This window comes from Amphibalanus amphitrite, unplaced genomic scaffold, assembly GCF_019059575.1.
Source record: "Amphibalanus amphitrite isolate SeventyFive unplaced genomic scaffold, NRLGWU_Aamphi_draft 000004F_arrow, whole genome shotgun sequence".
Classification (NCBI taxonomy): domain Eukaryota; kingdom Metazoa; phylum Arthropoda; class Thecostraca; order Balanomorpha; family Balanidae; genus Amphibalanus; species Amphibalanus amphitrite.
This window is the reverse complement of record NW_024881501.1, coordinates 816,948-840,535: the sequence shown is the minus strand read 5'-3', so window position 1 is coordinate 840,535 and position 23,588 is coordinate 816,948. Positions and strand designations below refer to the sequence as shown.

Below are 23,588 nucleotides of genomic sequence, written 5' to 3'. Positions count from 1 at the left end.
GTGATGGCATTGTTGGCTGGATGTGCTGGCAAGTGGATGTGGTCTGGGGTGGCATGATTGTAACATGTGCCATTTTGGGTCTGTCGTTTTTGAGTTTGCCGTAGTCCTGGGGTCCATGATTGTACCTGATGTTGAACGGTGTCGGAACTCATGGGGAAGTGGGTCGTCGATCCTATGATTGCTGCCGCGTTTCCACGTATGATGGCCATTGACAACCGTTGCCATAACCAACCAAGAATCAATATTTTGATGCCTCCATATTCTGATTACCGCCGCCTAGTTTGTCCAACTGAGTTGTTACCGAGATATTGCAATTGTTACAAAAATGACGCCTCTTTGTTTTGCACGTGACGTGGCACGTGCATAAGGGGTCACCCACATGCATCGGGAATAGTCTAATACTTGGTAGAAGGAATGAAGCAACCCTACAAAAATTACCGCGTGTAAATCGGTCAAGTGGTTGCTGAGATATAAGCCTAGCAAAAGCGTCCGCACGGCCTGCCGGCCGCTCATACTCAGAAATTTCCGTTAATCTACGAAGGTCTACGCTCGCTTCGCTCGCTCCGTAATCACAGCCGTGAAGTCATAAATTCTGACCTTTGATGACCTCCAGTGACCTCGGTATTGACCTGATCGAAAATAATACTTTTCAGTTCTAAGTTTCTTGTTGAGCGTTATCGAATGTTTTTTCAGCGTCTTTCTATCTTTCTATGTTTTAGAGAGGGCAGGTGTGGCCATTTACGCCCCCCCCCCCCCTCACCATGGCGAAGTTCGCTGAGAAGCCCACACGGGCGCGGGTTTAAGAAGAATAAAATATTGCGTTTCACAGGCGGCGGAACGGAGGGGGCACCGTGCCCCCCTTTGCTTTTGGCATTTTAACATTAGCCCTATAAGCTAATGTTAGGAATGGGACCAAAAGTCGGCAGTGCCCCCCCCCCCTTAATTGAAGGTGTTCCGCCGCCATTGTTGCGTTTTAACAAAAGCGTAACGTTTGGCAAAAGTCAGAACTATTTTTATTAAAAACTAACATCATTGGAATCAGCTCTTCATCAGCTTTCGAACGGTATGTTTCAATTATTTTGTGGATCACATGACGTTTGGACGAGCCGTGTGCCACGTGGGGAGCGTGGCGCCGGGACACGGGCCCGGCGCGTGGACCAGACCGGCCTGTTTACCAGACGGAGCCGACAGGCGTGCGGCCGCCGAGACCAGACGCACGGCAGTGGACACGCGGCCAGACGCCGGCCGGCCGGCCGCCGAGCTGTCAGAATTCAGACTACAAATGCAGGCCGATCGGACCCCGGACGGCTCTGTACAGGTCGACGGCCGTCGCTAGGTCATGTGATCCACAATAGAAATGAAATATAGGTACCATTTGAAGGTCGGCAATGAGCTGAATCCAATGACACATCTCTTTATCAAAATCGTTCAATGTTTTTTTTTATTAATTTTGTATAGGGTGCAATATCATATATCTAACCGACTGTCCCAGGCCTTCTTGAAATTATAAGGATTTATCTCGAGTTCTTTTGAGGGCTTGCGGCCAAAAGAAAAACATTTAACCCGGCGGACGCTGGCCCTCCGCGCCACCCGCCGCGCCGGCTGCTGGGGGAGGGGGGGGGGCATATAGTTGCCCCCCTTTACTTCTGCGACTATATCGTCGCAACGCGAAGAGATAGAGAAGCGAAACCTTGCACACATCTTCCTGAATACCAAGTCAAGGTTGTGTCCAAATTTGGTGTTAATCCCGTTTGGAATGACGTGACAGTGACGTCAGAAGTCAAATTATAGATTTGCGCCTCTCGGTTTCCTCACGATATACCTATCCGATATGTCACGATAAATGAGACCGAATATAAAGGACCGACTATTGGTCAGGAACAAGTTGAAAGTGTACTTAGCTGTTTTAGGATGACAGCAGGTGCTGCCTAGTTCATTTACAGTTGAGTTTCCTGCTCAGCGTCATCAGAAACGGTCCATGTCGGAAAGCGACAAAACTTATGATGTCACTGTGACGTCATCTTAGGTGCTACAACCACCAAACCTTACTCAAACATTACCTAGGCATTCATCTGAAGCTATGCCATGTTTTACGTTCGTAGCTCATCAGGTTTCGGAGATATTCCACAAATCGTAAAGGGGGGCGGGGTCAACTTTATGCCCCCCAGTAGCTCGTGGGTTAATTAAAGAAATATTGTCAAATAATCATTTGCGTCTTCCACAGTCGACAATGAGGCGCAATCACGCAACTCAGTCTCACGTTGGACCAAAGTCAAAACACCCAGAAGTGGGAAATGACCTATGGACTCGCAGACTCGGTACACTCGGCCCGCCTGACGGGCCACGGAAGGGACATTCGGCTCGGGTTCCACATGTAACAGGTGGGGCGGGCGCTCCACGGCAGATCGGCCGAGCCCAAACACCCTACCTCTCACCCTGTGATGAAGTTGCTTATAGGGGGTTATCCGTGCTGTAGATTCATTATCTCCGATTTTCAGCGTTACGCCATGTGGATTGTGGAAGCTTTTGCACCCGCGCCCTGACGGGGGGGGGCCATTTTGGCCCCCCTGTGGTTTTTCTTAAATAGCGAGAAAACGGAGGCGCTGCCGCCAAATTTTGGGTACCTTACCGGGCATCAATTTGACACCTTCACACAAAATTTCAAGTCACAGGTCACCTCAGGTCAGGAGTTATTGAGGTCAAACTGAGGTCATGTTCGAGGGGTGGGACTAAATGCTTACTTCGAAATCTAAGCTGCGTTGCGGCATTGGCGGTTATGTGCGGCGTGTATGCCGCATGATTAGTAAGCGGCGACCACTAAATTAAAGACTCAAACGCTCCGACCGGTTCTCAATGAATAACACTGCATACCAAAAATGCCAACCGCTCTCGTCATAAGATATTTAGCTTTAAATAACTAGGTTATCTACATCATCATTTTGAACCAAATTAATACTTTCAACTTAACTCACTCATTCCTTCCTTTGTTGGCTCCAAACAGTCTTTCGATTGTCTGGAAATCGTATGCTAAATCCCGTACCTGTATGCGACTGGTGCATATAAAGGCCGATAAAAGAATTTGAATAGGCTCTGGCATGCGATTTCCTGGCTACCCAAAAAAGTCTGTTTCAGTCTTGCTATCAAAACATGACCTCGCCCGCACAGGGGGGGGGGGTTGATGCAACCCCCCTAAGGTTTTTCGCGAATAACTCGCTTAAAAAGCGGCTGATCGCGACGAAACTTTCAGTGCCCTCGCATTGATCAATTTAACACCCACCCTGAAAATTTCATGACCCTGACCCAAACGGCCTTTGACCTGTGACCTACTTTTCGAGACCATGTTTGGCCGGAACCGCGATTCAGCGTATGTCGGCTCGCATTAGCAGCGCGTTTGCAGTCTTTTCGTGGTTTCAAGCGTTCAAACATGTGATATGATGTTGCCCCCATGCATTAGGGTGGGTGTCAAGGTCACCTGAAGGTCAGGTCAGGTCATTGACCTTTGGTGACCTCGGTTCACTTTTTCGAGTTTGACATGTTTCTAGGCCAGTTTTGTCGAGCTGAATTCGAATTAAGCAACCACATGAACGTTTACAAAGTAGTTTTGGTGCCTTCGTAACATGTTACGAGGCTGTCAGAGGCGGTTGACACCTACTACAAATACCTGGCAGGACCTCTACTGGTTGACCTGACCTGACCTAACCCGACCTGGCCTAAATGAATGAAGACATCATCTGTGATCAAAACTAGCATGACATTCGTGATCAGCACCCCGAAAAACCCCATAGCAGCCACACTACGACGTTCTAACAGGTCCCAATTTTCCCGCCTTTTGGGTCATTGACCTGACCTGGAAGGTCAACCGATGACCTAGGACCTTAAAATTGGGTATCATCGGCTTTCTCTTGTCACGGGCAACACGCTCGTTTTTTCCGCGAAGCTCTAGCTTGATCAATCAGGAGCGAAACGGTAAGGGGTTATACCTTATACGTTCGCGGCTGAGTATTAATTTGGTTCAAAACAATGATGTAGATAAGTTAGTTATTTAAATCTAAATATCCTATGACGAGAGCGATGGACATTTTTGGTATGCAGTGTTATCCATTGAAAACAGGTCAAAGCTATTGAGTTTTTAATTTAGTGGTCGCCGCTTACTAATCATGCGGCATACACGCCGCACATAACCGCCAATGCCGCAACCCAGCTTAGATTTCGAAGTAAGCATTTAGTCTCACCCATGTTCGAGTAAAAATGAGCAAAAAACATGACATCTTGAAACGATCACCAATTCTACAGCTAACAAGCAATTTTAAAGTTCTTTATGTGGTTGTTTAGAAAAAGACGGCGCTACAGAACTGCTATCTCGGATTTTCGAAATTTTGGGATTTTGACCTCAAAATATTAAAAAAAAAAAGATTTTTTTTTTAGAAAAACTAAAAAAAATCCAAAAAATTTTCGAATTTCGAAAAAAACGGAATATATGTGATAGTCCCTGCGCTCTTCGATATACATACTAAATTTTAGATCGATACCTCTTTTTTGGCCAAGTTATAGCGAAAAAACTGTTAAAAATTGATGACGTCAAATATTTGAACTCAATTTTTAGCAATTCTAGACCTCGTAGCGAAAAACGGAGACCACCATTGAGCTCCCCGTGACGAGCTGCATCGAATCGATACCCATTTTATGCAAAAATATCAACTTTGAAATTTGACCTAATTTGACCTGACCTTGACCTTACCTTGACCTGACCTTGACCTGACCTTGACCAAAACGTGACCTAAGCTGGCCCTTAAGTCTGTCTGACCCACATAATCGCATTTGTCATGTAAAATGGACCATAAAACATGTATCACACGACACTTTCATATTGTGACCCCCAGTGACCTGACCTCAGTGACCTGACCTGGTATCAGTGACCTCAAATAACAAAATATGTGTTTGAAGAACATTTCCCCATCGATGATTTTTAATGAAATGCATTTTACACGATTTTACAAGTTACAACGCATTTCTTGAAATGCCTGTAAACGGTGAAAATTCGACCTTTGACCTGACCTGTGACGTCATCGGTTTGACTGAGGTCAATGAAATTGGGTCACAAGGTAGTTCCCCGTTGGGGCTATCCAACACCGTTTACCGCTTGTCGCTATGTTGCGTGGTTCTCGAGATCTTAGGGGGGGGGCCAAAATGCCCCCCCCCCCCCATCAGACCGCGTTGCTCGGCAGACCCCATCTGGGCGCGGGTTAATCACTTACCATTAGGTAAGTGCAATCGCACCATTGATGGACCATTGTTTTACCATAGTGTAATAAATAACACTATGTAATAAGTTAATTAAAAAAAAACATAGTGTAATAAGTTATTTATTACACTATGGTTTTACCTTATTTCATTTGGCAGAGGTGCTTATTCATTCATTCATTCGTCGTAAGATCACTGCGATTAGCTTAGCTAATGTTTTGAATATCATTCTTATAAATGCCAGATCTATTTGCTCAAATGATAAATTTGAAGAATCTCAGTTGTTTCTAACCAGGGCCTCGTTTCATAAAGCGAATCCGTAACTTACGCAGGTTTTTGGTATTGTATTGCAATTGCATGTGAAGCGATGACGATAGCTTGAATCGTTGAATTTATTTATATTGCAAGCAAGAACAGAAGGGAGAAGGGCAAATACATTTATCGCTTCACGTGCGCTTGTAATACAAGCCCAAAAACTGGCGTAAGTTACGGACTCGCTTTATGAAACGAGGCCCAGTTAAGTCATTGTGTAATTGGCACATCATTTGAATTACTGAAACTTGGTTATCGGACAACCAAATTTCTGATAGACAACTTCCTGGTTCCCATAGCAGCCACACTTTACGACGTTCTAACAGGTCCCGTTTTCCCGCCTTTGGGGTCATTGACCTGACCTGCAAGGTCAACCAATGACCTAGGACCTTAAAATTGGGTATCATCGGCTTCCTCTCGTCACGGGCAACACGCTCGTTTTTTCCGCGAAGCTCTAGCTCGATCAGGGGCGAAATGGCAAGGGGGGTCCAACGGACCCCCCCCCCCCCCCTTATCCCTTATACGTTCGCGGCTGGAAAAACACCAATACGGGCGAGGGTTAATCCTCGCCCTGCCAGGGCGAGGATTAGATGTTGGTTAAGGTCTCTTGCAGTCACTCAGTTCACTTCACCTTAATGCTAAAACACATACGATCACAGCACAATCGTTGCGGCCACTTGGCGAGGCGGGTTCCGCCTACAGGGTGGGGCAGAAAGATTTACCTCTTGATTTTTGAAAATATTTCGGTCCAGAACTAAGGTATTCAAATGATTTTTGGTACACGTATTCAGTAGCATGTACACATCTCAGCAACGGCACTATGAACCAATATGGCCACCTTTGGTCTTCACCCCTGCCCCGAAACCTCCCCCTGCGGAGAGGCGCGAGCGCCGCACGGTGTCCTCGTCGAAATTCGACCATGCCGTCTCGAGGGCCAGCTTCAGAGCGGCGATGCTGCTGTGTGGTGTTGCGCACATCTCGCTCTCCAGGATGGCCCAGGTGGTGAAGTCCATCGGGTTCAGGTCTGGACTTGATGGTGGCCACATGTCCTTGTCCCAGAATCCAGGCATGTGGGTCTTGCACCACTGTTGAGTGAAGTTTGCCGTATGAGACGACGCAACGTCCTGGACGACGACGTATCCGTCTCGGAACGACTGAGGATCCAAGGCAGAGCATGTTCCTCTAGCAGATGGACATAAACGTGTGAACTGACTTTCACACCCGCCTCGATGAAGATCAAGGGTCCTTTTGAGCCGTCGGATGCGACGGCAGCTCAAATCATGACACCAGTAGGGTTGTGGCGACCAAAACTGGCCTGGATAGCAGGATTAATGCTGCATGTACCATCTGCCCAGATTATGTCGCCTTGAGAGTTCATCTGGGGCTGAACCGTGGAAATCTTTTTTATCAGATCAGAGGAAGACCTTGCTACCGGCGCTTCTGATTTCCTCCAATATCTTTTGGGCCCTGTGAAGCCGCCTCTCCGTGGATGCCGCCGAAATTAGGTGTCGACGTTGCATCGTGTACGACTCAAGGCTCAAAACGTCGTTTATGATTCATCTGATCGTTTTGGGCGAAAAATCGGTGTCCTTTGCCAGTTTGCGCATGTTTCGCCAAGGATTTCGAGACACCATCTTGTGTACGATATCAACCAGCTTTTTGGTGCGGACATGTCTTGTTCTGCCTGGGATGGGCTTCGTCGACACTGTACCTGTCCCTTTAAGGCATTTCATTAGACTGTTAACAGTTTTCATGGCAACACCGAGCTGTTTTGGAACGCTTCGGACGCTGTGGCCAGCCTGCATCGGCGCCGCAATTTGGGCTCTTTTTGTAATCTCCGCCGTAGCTCAAACAACCACGACGGAATTAAAACCGATCAGAACAATTATACACGAGTCAGTTGGGAAGCCGCATGCAAAATCAGGTAAATCTTTCTGCCCCACCCTGTAAAGAGCGCGGTCGGGCAGGGGACGGGAGAGCTGAGGCAGCGGGCGCACCCGGGTGCCGCACCAGGCCAACTGACTTGTACTGACTTGTAACTTGACTTGTAGGCCTCAACTTGTATATCTCTCATGTTTTATTAGGGTTACATGAGGTCAGGGCGGTCACGGGACCTCACCATTATAAGTCAATGAGGAAATATGAAACTTGTTTTTTTTTCTCTCTGTGGAACTGTTTTTTCTTTATGGAAACTTTTTCTTTGTGGGTCACAGGAGTATCTACGGCGTTCCGATGAAGCGTAGTGCCGGCCCGGCGGCTGCACCGGGCACCCGTCTGCCGGCCGCGCTCCCGGCGCGGCGGGGCCGTTTGTTCGGACACAGCACGCGCCTCTCTGCAGTTAACTCCCTCTGGTCCTTACCGCTCTTAACGCTTGTTGTTTTGATGAGGAGCGGCTAAGTGTGAGTGCCGGGTGGGAGCTGGCCGGTGGCTGACTTTGTGGGCGGTTCGGCCCTCCCTGCGGCCAGGTGCTGATTGTCGGCGGCTCGGCCCTCCCTGCGGCCAGGTGCTGATTGTCGGCGGCTCGGCCCTCCCTCCCTGCGGCCAGGTGCTGATTGTCGGCGGCGGGGACGGCGGCGTCGCGCGCGAGGCCGTCCGACATCCGGCCGTTGAACAGGTGGTCATGTGCGAGATCGACCAGATGGTGGTGGACGTGTCCAAGCGGCTGCTGCCGTTCATGGCGGCCGGCTTCCAGTCGCCCAAACTGGAGCTGCACTTTGGCGACGGCCTCGAGTTCATGAAGCAGCACCGCGACGAGTTTGACGTTATTATCACGGACTCCTCGGACCCGGTCGGTGAGTAGCCGTCCTTCTGCATGGAATCCTCCACAGACCAGTCGGTCCTCAGATGTAGAAACGGCCGCTGCACAAACGCGCGTGTAACAAGCTCCACTCCAACCGTGACACCTGGTCCTGGAAATGCATTGCTCGGTCGCAAGCATGCATTGTTATGTTATGATACGGATAAAACACATTCTTGTGGACGCGTTTTGTCAGGGACCCTTTCAACGCCCCTTTCAGAAATAGAAACAATACAAACACACTGAATTATATTTCTGAAGGGGTTGTTGAAAAAGTCTGACCAAACGCGTCCACCCGATTATGTTGTATCCGTACTATATCTTTCGCCCCAGTGCACTGCACTATATATTACGGGACGGATAGCCCCCCCCCCCCACACACACACACACACTGCAGTGTGTGTGTGGGGCATATGCTACCACCCTGTCGCGTTTTTGGGTGTGAATAAAGAACCGCACCGCCGCGCCGCTTAGAGCAGCTTGCTGTACATCAATTTTGGACAATATGTGAAATTTTTTACCCCTGGTCATATCAGGTCAGGTCACCAGGTCAAGTTAACTGACCAAGCCTAAAAAATAGTTTGCAATCATGTCAAGCCTGCAGTGTTTGTCAGAGAGGTTTTAAACTTCTTGGATTGTATGATGTTATGGGCACCTATAATTTGTATATCTCGGATTTTTTATATCCGTGACCTAAGGTCAGGTCAGTGGCGTGACCTTTCCATTTTAAGTCAATGGAGAAAAGTGAAAATGCCTCTAAATCCGTGCGCACGCGTAGGAACAGCCCAAATATTTCAGAAACACAATGCTTTGGCCCACCCGTGACGACCAAGGTGTCCTTTTTGCTGATAGCCTCTAGAAAGGTCATCCGAGGTCATTTGAGGCTACAAACAGCTTTTCGCCAATAACTCTCGATTGGAAAGAGATAGAACGCTGGGGATGGCTTCATTGTGTTTGTCTTGTAGAGACGCATCGACTGATATGCAACATGACCTATTTGGGTCACCATGTGACCTTGACCTGAGGTCAAAGTTTGACCTTGAGCTGTCCAGGTAAAAATACATTTTTGGTAGTGACTGAATGAGAGAAATGCGATAGTGCGATTGCGAATTCTTCATCTTTGCTGGTTCAAAAGTTATTCGTGAAAAACGTGTTATCCAAAAACAGCTACTCGTATTTTCACAATGTTTGACCAATGGAGGCTTAACCGTCGCCCCGTTGGGGGGGCCAATTTGCCCCCCCCCCCCCTGTGGTTTTTCCTGAAAAGCAAGAAAACGGCGGCGCGCAGCGCCGCCAAATTTTCAGTACCTTCCCGGGCATCAATTTGACACCTTCACTCCAAATTTCAAGTCTTAAGTCACCTTAGGTCAGGAGTTATTGAGGCCAAACTGAGGTCATGTTCGAGCAAAAATGAGCAAAAAACATGCAATCTTGAAACGCTCACCAAATCTACAGTTACCAAGCAATTTCAAAGTTCTTTACATGGTCTAGTAGACAAAAAGTGGCGCTACAAAACTGCTATCTCGGATTTTCAAAATGTTGGGTTTTTGACTAAAAAAAATCAAAAAATTGATTTTTTTTAGAAAAACTAAAAAACAAAATCCAAAAACATTTCCGAATTTCGAAAAACGGAATATATGTGATAGTCCCTGCGCTCTTCTGTATACGTACCAAATTTCAGATCGATATCTCGTTTTTTGGCCAAGTTAGGTATAATAGCGAACAAACTGTTCAAAAATGATGACGTCAAATTTTTGGACTAAATTTTTAGCGATTCTAGACCACGTAGGGCAAAACAAAGACCACAATTGAACTTCCCGTGACGAGCTGCATCGAATCGATACCCATTTTATGCAAAAATATCAACTTTGAAATTTGACTTAATTTGGTCTGACCTTGACCTGACCTTGACCAAACCTGACCTAAGCCGGCCCCAAACGCTGCCTGACCCACATAATCGCATTTGTCATGTAAAATGGACCATAAAACATGTATCACACGACACTGTCATATTGTGACCCCCCCCCCCCAGTGACCTGACCTCTGTGACCTGACCTGGTATCAGTGACCTCAAATAGCAAAATATGTGTTTGAAGAACATTTCCCCATCGGTGATTTTCAATGAAATGCATTTTACTCGATTCTACAACGCATTTCTTGAAATGCCTGTAAACGGTGAAAATTCGACCTTTGACCTGACCTGTGACGTCATCGGTTTGACCTAGGTCAATAAAATTGGGTCACAAGGCAGAACCAGCAGCCGAGAGCTGTGGGAAACCTCGTGACGCCGCATCGGCGGGGTTCACACGACTGGGGACATAATAAACTGAAAATGCGTGCGATTTAAATACCGAAAGCAAAATCACCAGCCACGGACACAGACATCGACACTTATGCAAATTAAAAACAACTCCCAAATTGTCCGAATACAAAACTGTGTGATACATATCACGAGACAAAGTAGCAGTTAGCGCAGCCAAATATTCGGCAAAATAAATGGGAAGCGACACAGGCAAACTAATAGAGACGGGTAAACGGCCCTGCTGAACGATGCCAATGCAGTCAGGTGTCGTGTCGACATAGACGGCACGCTCATGAACCTCGCGACAGTTGAACAAGTCGGCAGCCGTAAGCGGTGATGAATCAGTAATAAATGGCAATGGCGCAATGCAACTTCGACTGTCTCCGTCCTGAACCGCGCGCACTAATTCCAGTGGAATCTTTATACATGGCCGGACAAAATTCAAATATCCCGCCAGACGTTGCCGGCGCCACAAAACAGGTCTCTGCTCACTACACACGGACAGCGCATCGTGCAGCTGACACAGGGTGTCGGGCGCAACGCACGTGCAACCGTCATCGAGATCGATCTCAACACCCAAATAAACAAGTCTACAAACAGGCGACAAAATCGACTTGGCATAGTTCAACTGAAATCCTATATTGACCAGAAAATCAGCAACACCGGACAAATGTGAGGCAGAGCGAGACATGAATAAAAAGTCGTCCAAATACACCAGACCAATAACACCGGGAAATCGCTCCTGTACGACTTAAACTGTAGCACACGTGAACCACTGCATCTCGTGAGCGGCTACACTTAATCCCATCGGCAACTTGCGAAAAACATGTTTTTGACTTGTACAGAACACCAAAATAATTGGACGCCGCCGGGGACAACGGGATGTGGTAATATCCGTCCCTCAAATCGAGTTTTATAGCAAAACGGTAGCCCTCAGAGGCCGCCTGCAGGGCCCCCTCGACACACGGCAGCTTACAGGGAAGGCGCGGCATGTACAGTGGATCTAGTTAGGATCTCCAGACGTAACTAGATGGCGTTGAGCCTTAGTCGAGTCCATGTCAAATTCAAGGGGAGGTCAGTACCGAGCTGGGCCGGGCGGGGAGGTGGGGAGGGGCGAGGTCACGGTGCGGGTGACCTGTCAAACAGCCCCGGCGCAGCTGGGCGCTGCCGCAGGCAAATGACGCATTCCAGCCGGCTCGCTGTTCCATATCGCGGTGGCGGGCCTGGCGGCCCGTAGCCTGGCTGCTTGGAAGAAAAGGATAAAGGCATGGGTTTGCCGTGGTCGGTTTATCTATTGTCACCTATATGACGCACTCAAAGTACTGCATATGTGATGCTGGTAATGCATGATGCTATGGTAGGTATTATTGTTGGTAATGATTGCGATGTTGGTAATGCAGCTGGCAGTGGAATACTAGCGAATGCTCCGAGCGCCGAGTAGCTCAAGGGATTAAGATTCTAAATATAGCCTGAAATTTTCATTGAAGATAGTTTCAGCACAAGAAATATCCTTCACCAGTTTTGGACTGGCTGGTGTTTCTTGCGTAGAGCGCCTATTGACAAATAACTGTCATGGCCGGCGATTTTTTTTTTGTATGACTGGTCACATCGGACTAAGGTCAAATTTAGTCGCTAAAAGGGGATGAGAAAAAGTGGACGAGTATCGCATTTTTGTGCAAAAGGTTTCGAGTTAAAAAACTAAGCCAAAATAAGTTAAACAATAAAAAAATCATAAGAATATATGACCCGAAACTAACTTCTGTTTTGTATGATCAATGATCATGATTGGGTGTAAGACCCCGGTCCAGCCTGGTTCAACCCGGCCTAACGGTTGCTGGAAATGAGGCCGCTTTCTGGTCCCGGCGTTTTATTCTCCGGGCGGGCTAATCCCGTCCAGCGTTTAGCCTTTCGAGACCCACTCAGGGTCGCGGTTGTTTTCGCCGCGCGCCCCAGTCGAGATGCAAGGTTAATAGTCACACGAAGCTTATTTAGGGCCAGCCAAACCAGCCTAGTCTGGAGTCACTGTTAAATGTATGCATTAGATGAAAGAAAAAGGTTCTGTAGAATCGATCAGTTTCGAAGTCGTATATTCGCGGGGCCTCAAATAAAGTTCGTGTGACTATCAACTTTGCATCTCGAATGGGCTGAGCGGCGAAAACAACCGCGGCTCTGAGAGGGTCCCGAAAGGCTAAGCGCTCAACGGGGCTAACCCATCCGGAGAATAAAACGCCGGGACCAGAAAGCGGCGGCCTCATTTTCAGCATCTGGTTCGGCTCCCTCATTTACCTTTTGGCTTGGCCTCGTGACATTCACAGACGTCAGACATTCAACGAACAATTTTGGCGGAAACACTATCCAGCAAGCTGCGCAGGGACGCAGGGCGACAGGACGTGTTCGTAGCGTTGGGGCTGGGTGATCTGTGTGCCGAGTGCGATATCGTGGGTTCGAGCCCCACTCGGCTCTGGTTTTATCTAGATACTAGCCAAAACCTTTCCTTTTACTGCAATACTGACAACTGACAAGCACGGTGATTTATCTTTCCCGATATCCTCTTAGCAAAGTCAAAATTGTCGCACCTATATATTTATTTTAATGTTTTGCTGAGTTTCATAATTTTTTTTTTGTCGTTTCTCTGGACCCATTTCAACTCGTGATTCTTTTCGATCCGATAAAAACCCATCATGGCTGAGCGTGTCAAATAATGAAAGAAATTATGTAACTGAATATAAATTTAGAAAAGCCTTACACATCATGCAAGGATCGACTGAAAGTATAGGTCCACGATTTCAATTATGATTGGTTAACATTTTTGCTGCAAGTTTGAGGCGTTGCATTTCGCTTGCCCGTTTGTTTGAGATAGCTATTCCCTTCAGTCGCATTCTTGCTGGCTTCACATGAACAGGGTGGTGTTTCACCGGCGATCGCAGGACGCTGCTATTACTACGTGTCAAATTGGGTTTCCACGGAGACGTGAACAAGCCCATTGCTCCAACACTACCACAAGTGTGACGTCAGCAGATATCACTGGTGAAACACCACCCGAGATACCACCATACCTGAGGGAGCGCACCCGCAACCAGCTTCCCCTCCCCTCAGCCGCGGCGCAGTGGCGGGCGGCCCACTCCCGGCGCTACGCACGCTCCACGCCGCGATAGGAGCGCGTCACCCCCCCCCCTCCCTCCTTCCCCCACAATGACCGGTGACCTCGCTCCCCTCGGGATTTGGACTCGCCCTACCCCGACCGTAGCGCCACGTGGTGGCTCTGGAGATCTTAAATAGACCCACTGTACAGCGTCAGCACGGACAGGTCGTACACGACGCGGGCCACGCCCGGCGTCTTTGGAAGCGCGAAAAGTCGATAGCACGCCCTCGGCCGCCCCGGCGCCAGAATACCAGCCTCCACAAAGTCCGCCACTGCCTGAGTCATTAATGGCGACACCTTCGTCGGCCGCCACACAGCCGGCACCGTCACCGGCACGCGCACTTTCAGGCCCCGGCTGAGAACACTCCGCACGCGAGGGTGCGCCGAAAAAAACGTCAGGGTTCACTCTCACTCGAATCGGAGGCCGAACCCGCGCGTCACCGCTCACCACCAGCCGACGCGAGCCGACGAGACCCAGAGGCGAGCCGTCAACGGGCAGCAGATTCTCCGGCACCGCCTCCCGCCGCCCGTCGCCGGCCACCGGCAGAGCCGCGTCGCCGGTCGGCGCCGGCGCCGGACACAGCGACCCCGGCGCGCCGCCGTCCCCCGTCACCAACAATTGAAGAAGTCGCCGACAGATGTCCTCGCAACTTCGCACGCGCAAGGCCCACCCTCTCGCTCGCTCCGTTGGTCGCCCCAAAAGGCGTTTTACTGGTTTAGTGATATAGCATACCTATCTGTGCCAGTAGGTATAGTATTTACCTTCTCATCCAAAACACAAACAATAGCTTGTCAACTCTCTCTCTCTCTCTCTCTCTCTCTCTCTCTCTCTCTCTCTCTCTCTCTCTCTCTCTCTCTCTCTCTCTCTCTCTCTCTCTCTCTCTCTCTCTCTCTCTCTCTCTCTCTCTCTCTCTCTCTCTCTCTCTCTCTCTCTCTCTCTCTCTCTCTCTCTCTCTCTCTCTCTCTCTCTCTCTCTCTCTCTCTCTCTCTCTCTCTCTCTCTCTCTCCTCTCCTCTCCTCTCCTCTCTCTCTCTCTCACTCATGAAATCTTTGAAAAATAAAGCTTGACTAATTTAAATCGTTAGCAGGGCTTGGGTGTACATGACTCTTGTCCCAACCTTATCTGAGCGAGTTTTGGTGCTAACACTGCGCCTCGTTGCAGGCCCTGCGTGCACTCAGCGAGTTTTGGTGCTAACACCGCCTCGTTGCAGGCCCTGCTTGCACTCAGCGAGTTTTGGTGCTAGCACTGTGCCTCGTTGCAGGCCCTGCGTGCACTCAGCAAGTTTTGGTGCTAACACTGTGCCTCGTTGCAGGCCCTGCGTGCACTGAGCGAGTTTTGGTGCTAACACTGTGCCTCGTTGCAGGCCCTGCGTGCACTCAGCAAGTCTTGGTGCTAACACTGCGCCTCGTTGCAGGCCCTGCGTGCACTCAGCGAGTTTTGGTGCTAACACTGCGCCTTGTTGCAGGCCCTGCGTGCACTCTGTTCGAGGAGAACTACTTTGAGCTGATGTCGTCCGCTCTGCGGGCCGGCGGTATCATCTGCTCCCAGGGAGAGAACATGTGGTTTCACCAGGACATCATCAGGTACCCACCACTTCAGCCGACCGCCGCCACTCTCTCTGCCGTGTGTCGGCTCATGCTCAGCTGTTTGTATTATGCAGGCTGGACCGAATTATGTTGGGTGATGATGCCGCGCGGCGTGCGCTGGTGACCGTGCGCTGGTGACCGTGCCCTGGTGACCGTGCAGTATATACAGGGTGTCTCAAAAGTTCGTTGACAGGTACTAGCCATGCTTTTTCGTCAATGATTCCGAAGCCATAAAAAATTCAATTTCGAAATTTTGCGTGGGCATTGCTAAAGGCCGTCCTAAAGCAGTGTCATTGTTTTCAAATGCATTCGACCCTTCATGAGATCACAAAAAGGGTTCACCTCTGACCATGGGTCAGGCATAAAAATGGATGTCGCAAAATCGGGTCTGTTGTGAAACGCCCTGTTTCAGGAGTAATGGGAATGCTTAAGTCAGAGCGGACACATGGCAAAATGTCGGCCAGGATGGGTACAACATGATAATCATTTTAAAAAAATGATGGCTAAAAATTTTTGAAGGGCGAAACCATCCGAGACTAGCAGCGTTTTGACTTTTGATCGACCCCGTACAATTCTTCATAATATCTAAAACACCAAAATCTTGGGGAACATAACACGAAAGTCGTTAATGTCAAGGACACTTGGCCCCAAAAAAGGTAAATAAATGTAAAGTTTGATTCTAGGAAGTTACATGAGGCAGATCTGGAGCGAATAGCTTTCTTTCAGACACGAAAACCCGACAAAACTACATGATAGACAGGCTTGGACCGTTTACAAAGCAAAAGCTCTCTTGAGGAAAACACTGCGCAACCCAGCGAATGTTTTGGCATGTGGAATGTTGAGCGTTTGGGATTTGCAAAATTTGAACGGCGTGTCTCAGAAACAGATGACCAACACATTCTGCTACGATATTATGCAAAAAGTTTACCCCTGGCAATTCCCGTTTGTTCAGGAATGGGGTCGTTTTGAAAAGGGAAATGGTGCTTTAGATGTCGGCGCCAGCCTTCGTGAAGGAGTTGGCGCCAGAGAATACCTACAAAGTACAAAATACTCACGAATGGTGTCGATGCAAGCTGTCGGCTCTCAGGGAGAAGCAAATGTGGCTGGAGAGCTCGTTAAACCTAAATCCGACGCAGAAACTGCAGGGGATTCCCCTGCAAGAGCTTGAAAGCAGACTACCTTTTATCAGCCTCCGGCAGCTGACAGAGCGACGAAAATCGGTACCGGCAAATATTTTTGGAGCTACAGCAAAGGGTTTGGTTTCAGACATTCCGAATTCGTTGTCAAAGCACGTGCATTTGTCTAGTGTACACATAAGCATCAAAACCTTATATTGTTGGCTTGTTCTTATATGCTTTATTGGCATTGAAAATGTGTCAACGACCTTTTGCGACGCCGGCTGTACGTACATGTGTTGCGTTAGTGACCGGCCGGCCGGTGTGCCCTCCAGGAAGGTGATGGACGGCTGTCGCAAGTATTACGGCTCGGTGTCGTACGGCTTCACCACCATCCCGACGTATCCGGGCGGCCAGATCGGCTTCGTGCTGGCGGCCAAGGACCAGGTGAGACGCCGCCGCCGCGCCCGCCCGCCCGCCCAGAGCTTCAATACTAAAAATTGACACGTTTATCGGTCACATTTTTGGTCACATGTTCACAAACAACTCTGTACGTTCATAAACAAGTCATCATTTCTGATATCTTTCGCGCTATGATTCTCGTACACTGACACTCTTGGTTGCAGGCATGTTTTACCTACATGTAAAAAATCGCCTTTATTATCTCAAGCACATGGAATCGTGATTTATGATAAATATTGCAACGCTGACGCCTAAATTGTGCATTGCAGACCTTGCATGGCGTCATACAAGACGTAAATATGTGGTGCGTTCGGAGAGCATTGAATATTCACCGTCCCCGGGAATATTCCCCGTGCCGCGTTCGGAGGCTCTCTGAACGGCCAATCTCCGGGGATATTTCGCGCGCATGGAATATTCCACGGATTCCACGTGGAATGTGCGTCTCCGAACGCACCAATGGTTGTTTGGTGTAATCGGAGCTTTTCGCGAATGGAAACCGAGGTCTTTAAGCCGAGTGCCGGATATTTTTTGAAGACGGAGGCCCGATGCATGGATGAGATAACACACGGCCCATGAGATAGGCATGGCCAGAAGGCCGGATAGGTCGTCAGGACTAGCTGAATGTGCCTGAAATGTCTCGTTAGTGGAATAAATGTCTCGGTATCGGAATTCCACTAGCTGGCAACTAGCCCTGTGTAAACGGGGGTAATATGACTATTTAAGGTGTTGTGTGGTGGTGGACTATTGAAGATGTCTGTCCGCGTTACCAAGGTCCCGACATGGTGACGCTGGCCGGTATTCCCGACATGGCGACGCTGGCCATACCGGCCAGCGCCTAGGGCGGTGAAATTCGCACAATTTATAGGCCAAGGATGCGCAACCTGCCTTTGACGGGTGCGGGCTCGATCGGGTCGATAGTGAACGAAAAGTGCAAATTCGCGTCGTCGGCTTTACATTTAAAAATCGGTATGCGAAATCGGGCGAAAACGGCTTGAATTTGCCCGATGCGTGTCCGGTCCCGGTGCAAAATCTCTGTAACCACGCACCCTACAGGTACGGCGAGCACAACATCGTGTAGAGAATTACACGGGCTATTGAATGGTGTGCGATGCGGAGGATAGCACGTGCCATGTGCATTGTGCACCCACGAGTGCACTTTTATTTGAAAAATTGACATTTTTGGCGGATTTTGGAACTTACGCTGTTTTCAGATGACCGTCAGACGGAGCGAGTCGAAACAACGCCTTTTGGCAAGAGAACTGTACGGCCTCTCAATGAAAAATTGTGAAAAGCTAGTTGATCAAAATCAGAGTGTTGGGGAAATCAATCAAAGAAATCAATCGCTGGAGAAATGGTGTTTGTCAATGGTGTGCACCTTTGTTAGTGCACTGCTTTTGCCGCATAACCTGATACACTTGGCAATGGAAAGTGGTGCCGTTGGCAAGAGCAGTCAATTCTATCTATGATGCATCCATCGGTCTTGCGTGACGACCATAAGTATTCTTATCCTGCGCCCGAGTGGGCCTCTCGGCCAGCTTCACCATGGTGGGGGGCCTTTTTGGCCACACCACGTTATCTCGGAAGGTAAGCAAGCTAGAAGGACGCTGTGGAAAGCAATAGATAACTCGCTATAAAATCTTTCAGAATCATAGAGGTCATTTATCGATCAGGCCATCCATCACTGAGGTCACTGCAGGCCACCAAAAGGTAAAATTATCGCCACTTTTTGTTCCCGATTTGGACAACTTTTCACAAAGCGGCGCATAAGTCGGGACCCAATAGAGCTAGAGCGCTGCAGAAAAGCGCATTCGATAGCTCTTTCAATAGGCTTTCTGAATATTGATCTCAGATTTGACTTTAGGTCAACGGTTTAGCCTCCAGAGGGCAAAAACTCAAAATTGGACGTTTTTGCGGAAAATGTTTTTTCTGTAATAACTTCCAACTCCAAGCCTGTATTACGCTGGTTTGGAAAGGTCGCCTTATAGTGGAAAGGTCAGCTTAAAAATTTGGCCTCAGGTCAAGGTCACGGAAAAGGTCATTTTGCACGTCATTCGATTGATATTGTTGAGGTGAACACGGTCATGGTGTTGTCAGCGCTCTAGCATGTTCCTATCTAACGTTTTTGTCAAAAAACTGTTTGAGACGTTTCATGATCTGAGATGACCTCAGGGGCATCAAATGAGTCACAGGTAAAATTGTGCGGTTCAGTGTGTCATGTTCACCTGTTCCCCGATGTTTAAGGGTGTTTTAGGCCAAAGGAAGAGTATTTCCATTTTCTCCCTTTGACTTATAATGGAGACTGGGGAGGTCATAAAATGACCTGACCTTAGGTCATCGATATCAAATGTCCGAGATATACAAATTGTTGATATTGATTCCCTCATGCAATAGCCCGAGTTTCAAGCTTCTGGGTTGTGAGCTGTAAGAATGAATGAATCACAAAGTTGTTTAGAGGCATGGTCACTGACGCGGTTTTCCTTACACACGCAAGAAAAACTGGCACTCGGCCGGCAAAAATGAATCGAACGGAATGAACACGGACCAAATCGAAACAGGACCACCCAAACACCCACTTGTCAAAAACACGCACGTCTTCGCGCTGCGGAGCACGTGGGTCACCCTAGTCTCCACGATGTCAAGCGCATGCCATCTCTATAATTCTCTTTGTAAAATTTTTACGCTTGCCGTGACCTATAGTAAACACGTGCAAAGCGTTCAGGCGCTGTATTTTCGTTTTTTACGGTTACCGATTCATTTAATTGCTGCTCTGTGAAACAATAGCTCAGGCGGCTGGAAGAATGGGCGAGTCCCCAGAGTGTGATCAGTAGCGGCGGAACACCTTCAATTAACGGGAGGGGGGGGGGGGGGCACTGCCGACTTTTGGTCCCATTCTTTCCATGCAACGCCCATAGGGTTAATGTTAAAATGGCAAAATCAAGGGGCGCCCGGTGCCTCGGTGCCCCCCCCCCCCCCCCGTTTCGCCGCCTATGAGTGTGATAATGTGCTGGTACTGCGGCCGACGTGTGGCGGTGACCTGGTGTGACTGTGCGTGCCCGGCCGGCAGGGTGTCGACTTCAGTCGGCCGCGCCGCGAGCTGACCGAGCCCGAACTGGACGCCATGGGCCTGCGCTACTACAGCTCCGAGGTGCACCGGGCCGCCTTCGTGCTGCCGCGCTTCGTCCGACAGGCGCTGGCCGCGCCGCAGTGACCGCCGCAGTGACCGCCGCAGTGACCGCCGCAGTGACCGCCGCCGGCCGCCGCAGTGACCGCCGCAGTGACCGCCGCACGACGGTGCACAGCCGCTCTTGTGTGCAGCAACAGGGGTACCTATGTGGTTAATGATAGTTACAGTACTGGCGGCGAGTGATACAGTCGCCAGATTTGGGGACGGATATCTGGCAGCCAGTGATATCAGTCGCCAGATTTGGGGACGGATATTTTGCTTGCCAGTTTGTTAGCAGATGATATTTCTAGATTAATCCAGGGATTTATGTAAACAATGGGAGAATGGTGCCGTTTTCAGGCACCGGCTCACCCGCCGACACTTATCAGGGAAGTCTACTCACAGGTCGTGCGGGGGCTTTAGGCTGTTTAATTAATTCAGCCAATGACTCATTCACTGTCGTTTGCTAGGCAGAGGCGACAACCATGACTGAAGAAGTGACTATTTCCTTCTTGTGTGTTATCACTCACATTCACAGTGTTCCATAGGCATTGTACGCGAGTGTTGATCGGCCCTGTGGCGTGTCGGTGCGGACGCTGAGGAGGTGACCTTTCCGTGGCCGTGTGCTGCCGGCGCCGCGCACCGGCGCCACCGACACAATGACCCGTTTTAATACAGCAGCAGCAGCAGCCACTCGCAGTCGGGTCTGTGTATAGCCGTCGTGTTCAGCCGCGCTGGTTGACGTCATTAGTCGATCGGGATTCGGGAACGGCGTTTCGCCGCCGAGTGATGGCGCATAGGTACAGCCAACTGTTCTCTATAGCATGACATAGCGGCATGTGCACACTGGATAAAGAGATAGATATCCTCATTTTCACAGCTCTCCAAATGAAAACGATGAAAAAAGTGCGTTATTGGGGATGAAAAGCATGGTTTCGCGTGCTTTCCATTTGGAAATTCACATTGGGAAGAGCTGAAAATGATAGTTTTCTGGATTTGGAGATTTGAAAGCATATGCTTTCCATTCGGAAATTCACATTGGGAAGGGACTGAAAATAAAGGTTGTATGGGATGTGTGTGTGGGGGGAAGGGTGTAGGTGATTGTATGCGTGCGCGCGCGCGCATGTGTGTGTGCTGTGCGTGTGTGCGCGCGGCGTGCGTGTGTGTGTTTGTAAGCACATTGCAAGGAAAAACAATTACAAAGAAACACTTCGTTTTTGTCCTTGTGGGCTACAATGATGTTAAAAATTATTTCCAACCAAATATTTCGGCTGCATTGTTAAAAATATTCACCGGTTAGATAAACGAATTCGTATAAGCTTGACTAGCAAGTAGCAAATACGATGCTGGTTCCATTCAGAATGAAGCCATAACGATAAACAATGAGCTTAGCCTTTTCGCAACAACTTCAGACCTCCCTCAGTACGTGGACGACACCCTAGTGCCAGTCAGAGGGGAAAAAGTCCACCCTTACGGCTCTGAAAAATTGTTTGGAGACTGCCTGGACGCTTTAGACGTCAGGTTCAGAGCGAATTAACTGAAGGTTAATTATCTTTCAACCCTCCAAATCCGGAAAACAATCATTTTCAGCTCGTACCAAACCCCAGCTTATCATATTCGTCAGTCGTCATAACTTGCAAAATTTGCCCACCAATAAACTATCGGTTAGTTTTCGCGGAGAGATTCTCCAGCCTCGCACAGAGGTGAAAAACCTCTCAGGCAGCTCGAGTATGTATGTACGTATATACATCCACCAAGGGCTAAAGTTCGGTCCCAAAGACTCAGGATGGGGTGACAACTGACAGCTGCATAAGCCACACATTTCAGAATATTCACAATACATACTTTTTTAAAGTCGTGAGAGAAGTTTTATTTCAGGTTATGCAGGTGAAAAGCACAACAAAATTCCAAAACTGTCGTATGATTGTTACGAGAGATTGTATTGTATTGTATTGTATTGTATTGAACAATCATGAGCGATCCACATTCTGAAAGTGCGTGGCGATTACTGCTCAGGAACATTTAGCACGACTCTTTCTCACAACGCGGCGTTTCTTCAACACCGTGTTAGCGACCTTCTTGGAACCTCTGGACTCGCTGCGTCCACGGCTCGATCCTCTGCTTTTCGTGTTAAGCACATCTTTTTGCGTTGTTCGATGGCCAATCAGCAAAACCCATTCGTCCGATCAGCACATAGGTGGCGCCAGTGAGAGGCATTCCGGCAAAACCTTCAGCATATGGGCAAAACGGAATGCTGATCCCACTCCACAGTTCGTCAGTTGGTATTACCTTCGCTATTCGCCATAACTGATTGAGTTCCGGCAAAATCTTTGACGATTTGGATAAATGCTTCGTCATTCGTTAATATCCCTTCGTCTTTCACCAAAACATCCCCATGCTAATTTCGGCATTCCTCATAACATTTCGTCAAAACTAAAAACAAATCGCCCCTTTACAGAGAAGTATAAATATGACCACGTTTATACAGTGCAGTGCGAGGCATAGGTAGCGAAACTCGTAGGCCATTTATCCACATAAAAAATTGGTAGCGTTCATGAGCGCCATAGGTTAACAGCGCCGGGCCGGGGGGGGGGGGTGTTTGAACACCCCCCTTGCGGTTTTTCGCAGATATCTCAAAAAACGGCGGCGGCGGGAGCGCCGCCGTTTTTGGCACACCTGTTCATGCATCTTTTCCGCACATGTTATGAAAATTTCAGACCCAGGTCACCTTAGGTCAGGTCACCAGGTCACGCCAAGTGACCTCACCTCAGAAAAAATAAGAATGCTCGTCATAGCTCCACCGATTGATCGATTGCCTTGAAACTTTCAGCGATTGATTAAAGCTACATTATCTATAAAATGTTTATCTCGGAATTTTGATATCGGTGACCTAAGGGCAGGTCAATTCTGCGACCTCTCCATTATAAGTCAATAGGAGAAAATTGAAAAGCGTCTGTTTTGCACGAACGTTATTCTAGACACTCTCAAACATCGAGATGTAGGTAAAATGGACTCACTGAACCGGAAAATGGCAACTGTGACCCCTCGTTATGTCCCCGAGGTCATCTCAGGTCACGAACAGAATCTAACAGTTTTTCGCTAATAACTTCTGATAGAGACGTGCTAGAGCGCTGAAAACGCCTTAGATGTGTTTGACTCGACGTTGCGGATCGACTGATATGCAACATGACCTTTTCCGGTCAGGTCATGACCTTGACCTGAGGTCAAATTTTCGAGTTGACCGGTCAAATTATAGTTCATTCGACGCGTCTCGACGAGAGGAACACGATGGTGGCAAAAGTAATGTCATGACTCTTTTGAGTCAAAAGTTATTGCCGAAAAAAACGTTTTTCGTAAAAACGGCTATTTTTGAAGCTTTTGCCCCCTGAAGGCTAAACCGTTGACCTGAGGTCAAATCTGAGAACATTATTCAGAAAGTTCTGTAAAAGGGCTATCGAATGCGCTTT

The 23,588-nt window shown here is 48.6% G+C and overlaps 1 protein-coding gene across 4 annotated transcripts in view; it reads left to right on the top strand.

The window, feature by feature from the left end:
• The window catches only part of LOC122375041 (spermidine synthase-like), a 62,334-nt gene extending 41,514 nt beyond the window's left edge, over positions 1-20,820 (top strand). For 3 of the 4 annotated variants that reach the window (XM_043354305.1, XM_043354386.1, XM_043354463.1), the window contains exons 4-7: positions 8,099-8,345; positions 15,261-15,378; positions 16,832-16,943; positions 20,023-20,820. In XM_043354305.1, the coding sequence (XP_043210240.1) occupies positions 8,099-8,345; positions 15,261-15,378; positions 16,832-16,943; positions 20,023-20,166 (621 nt within the window). In that variant the 3' untranslated portion in view covers positions 20,167-20,820. Of the gene's footprint in view, positions 1-8,018; positions 8,034-8,098; positions 8,346-15,260; positions 15,379-16,831; positions 16,944-20,022 lie in introns of all 4 variants that reach the window. The other variant, XM_043354225.1, reaches the window with a different exon arrangement.
• Positions 20,821-23,588: the final 2,768 nt, after the last annotated feature.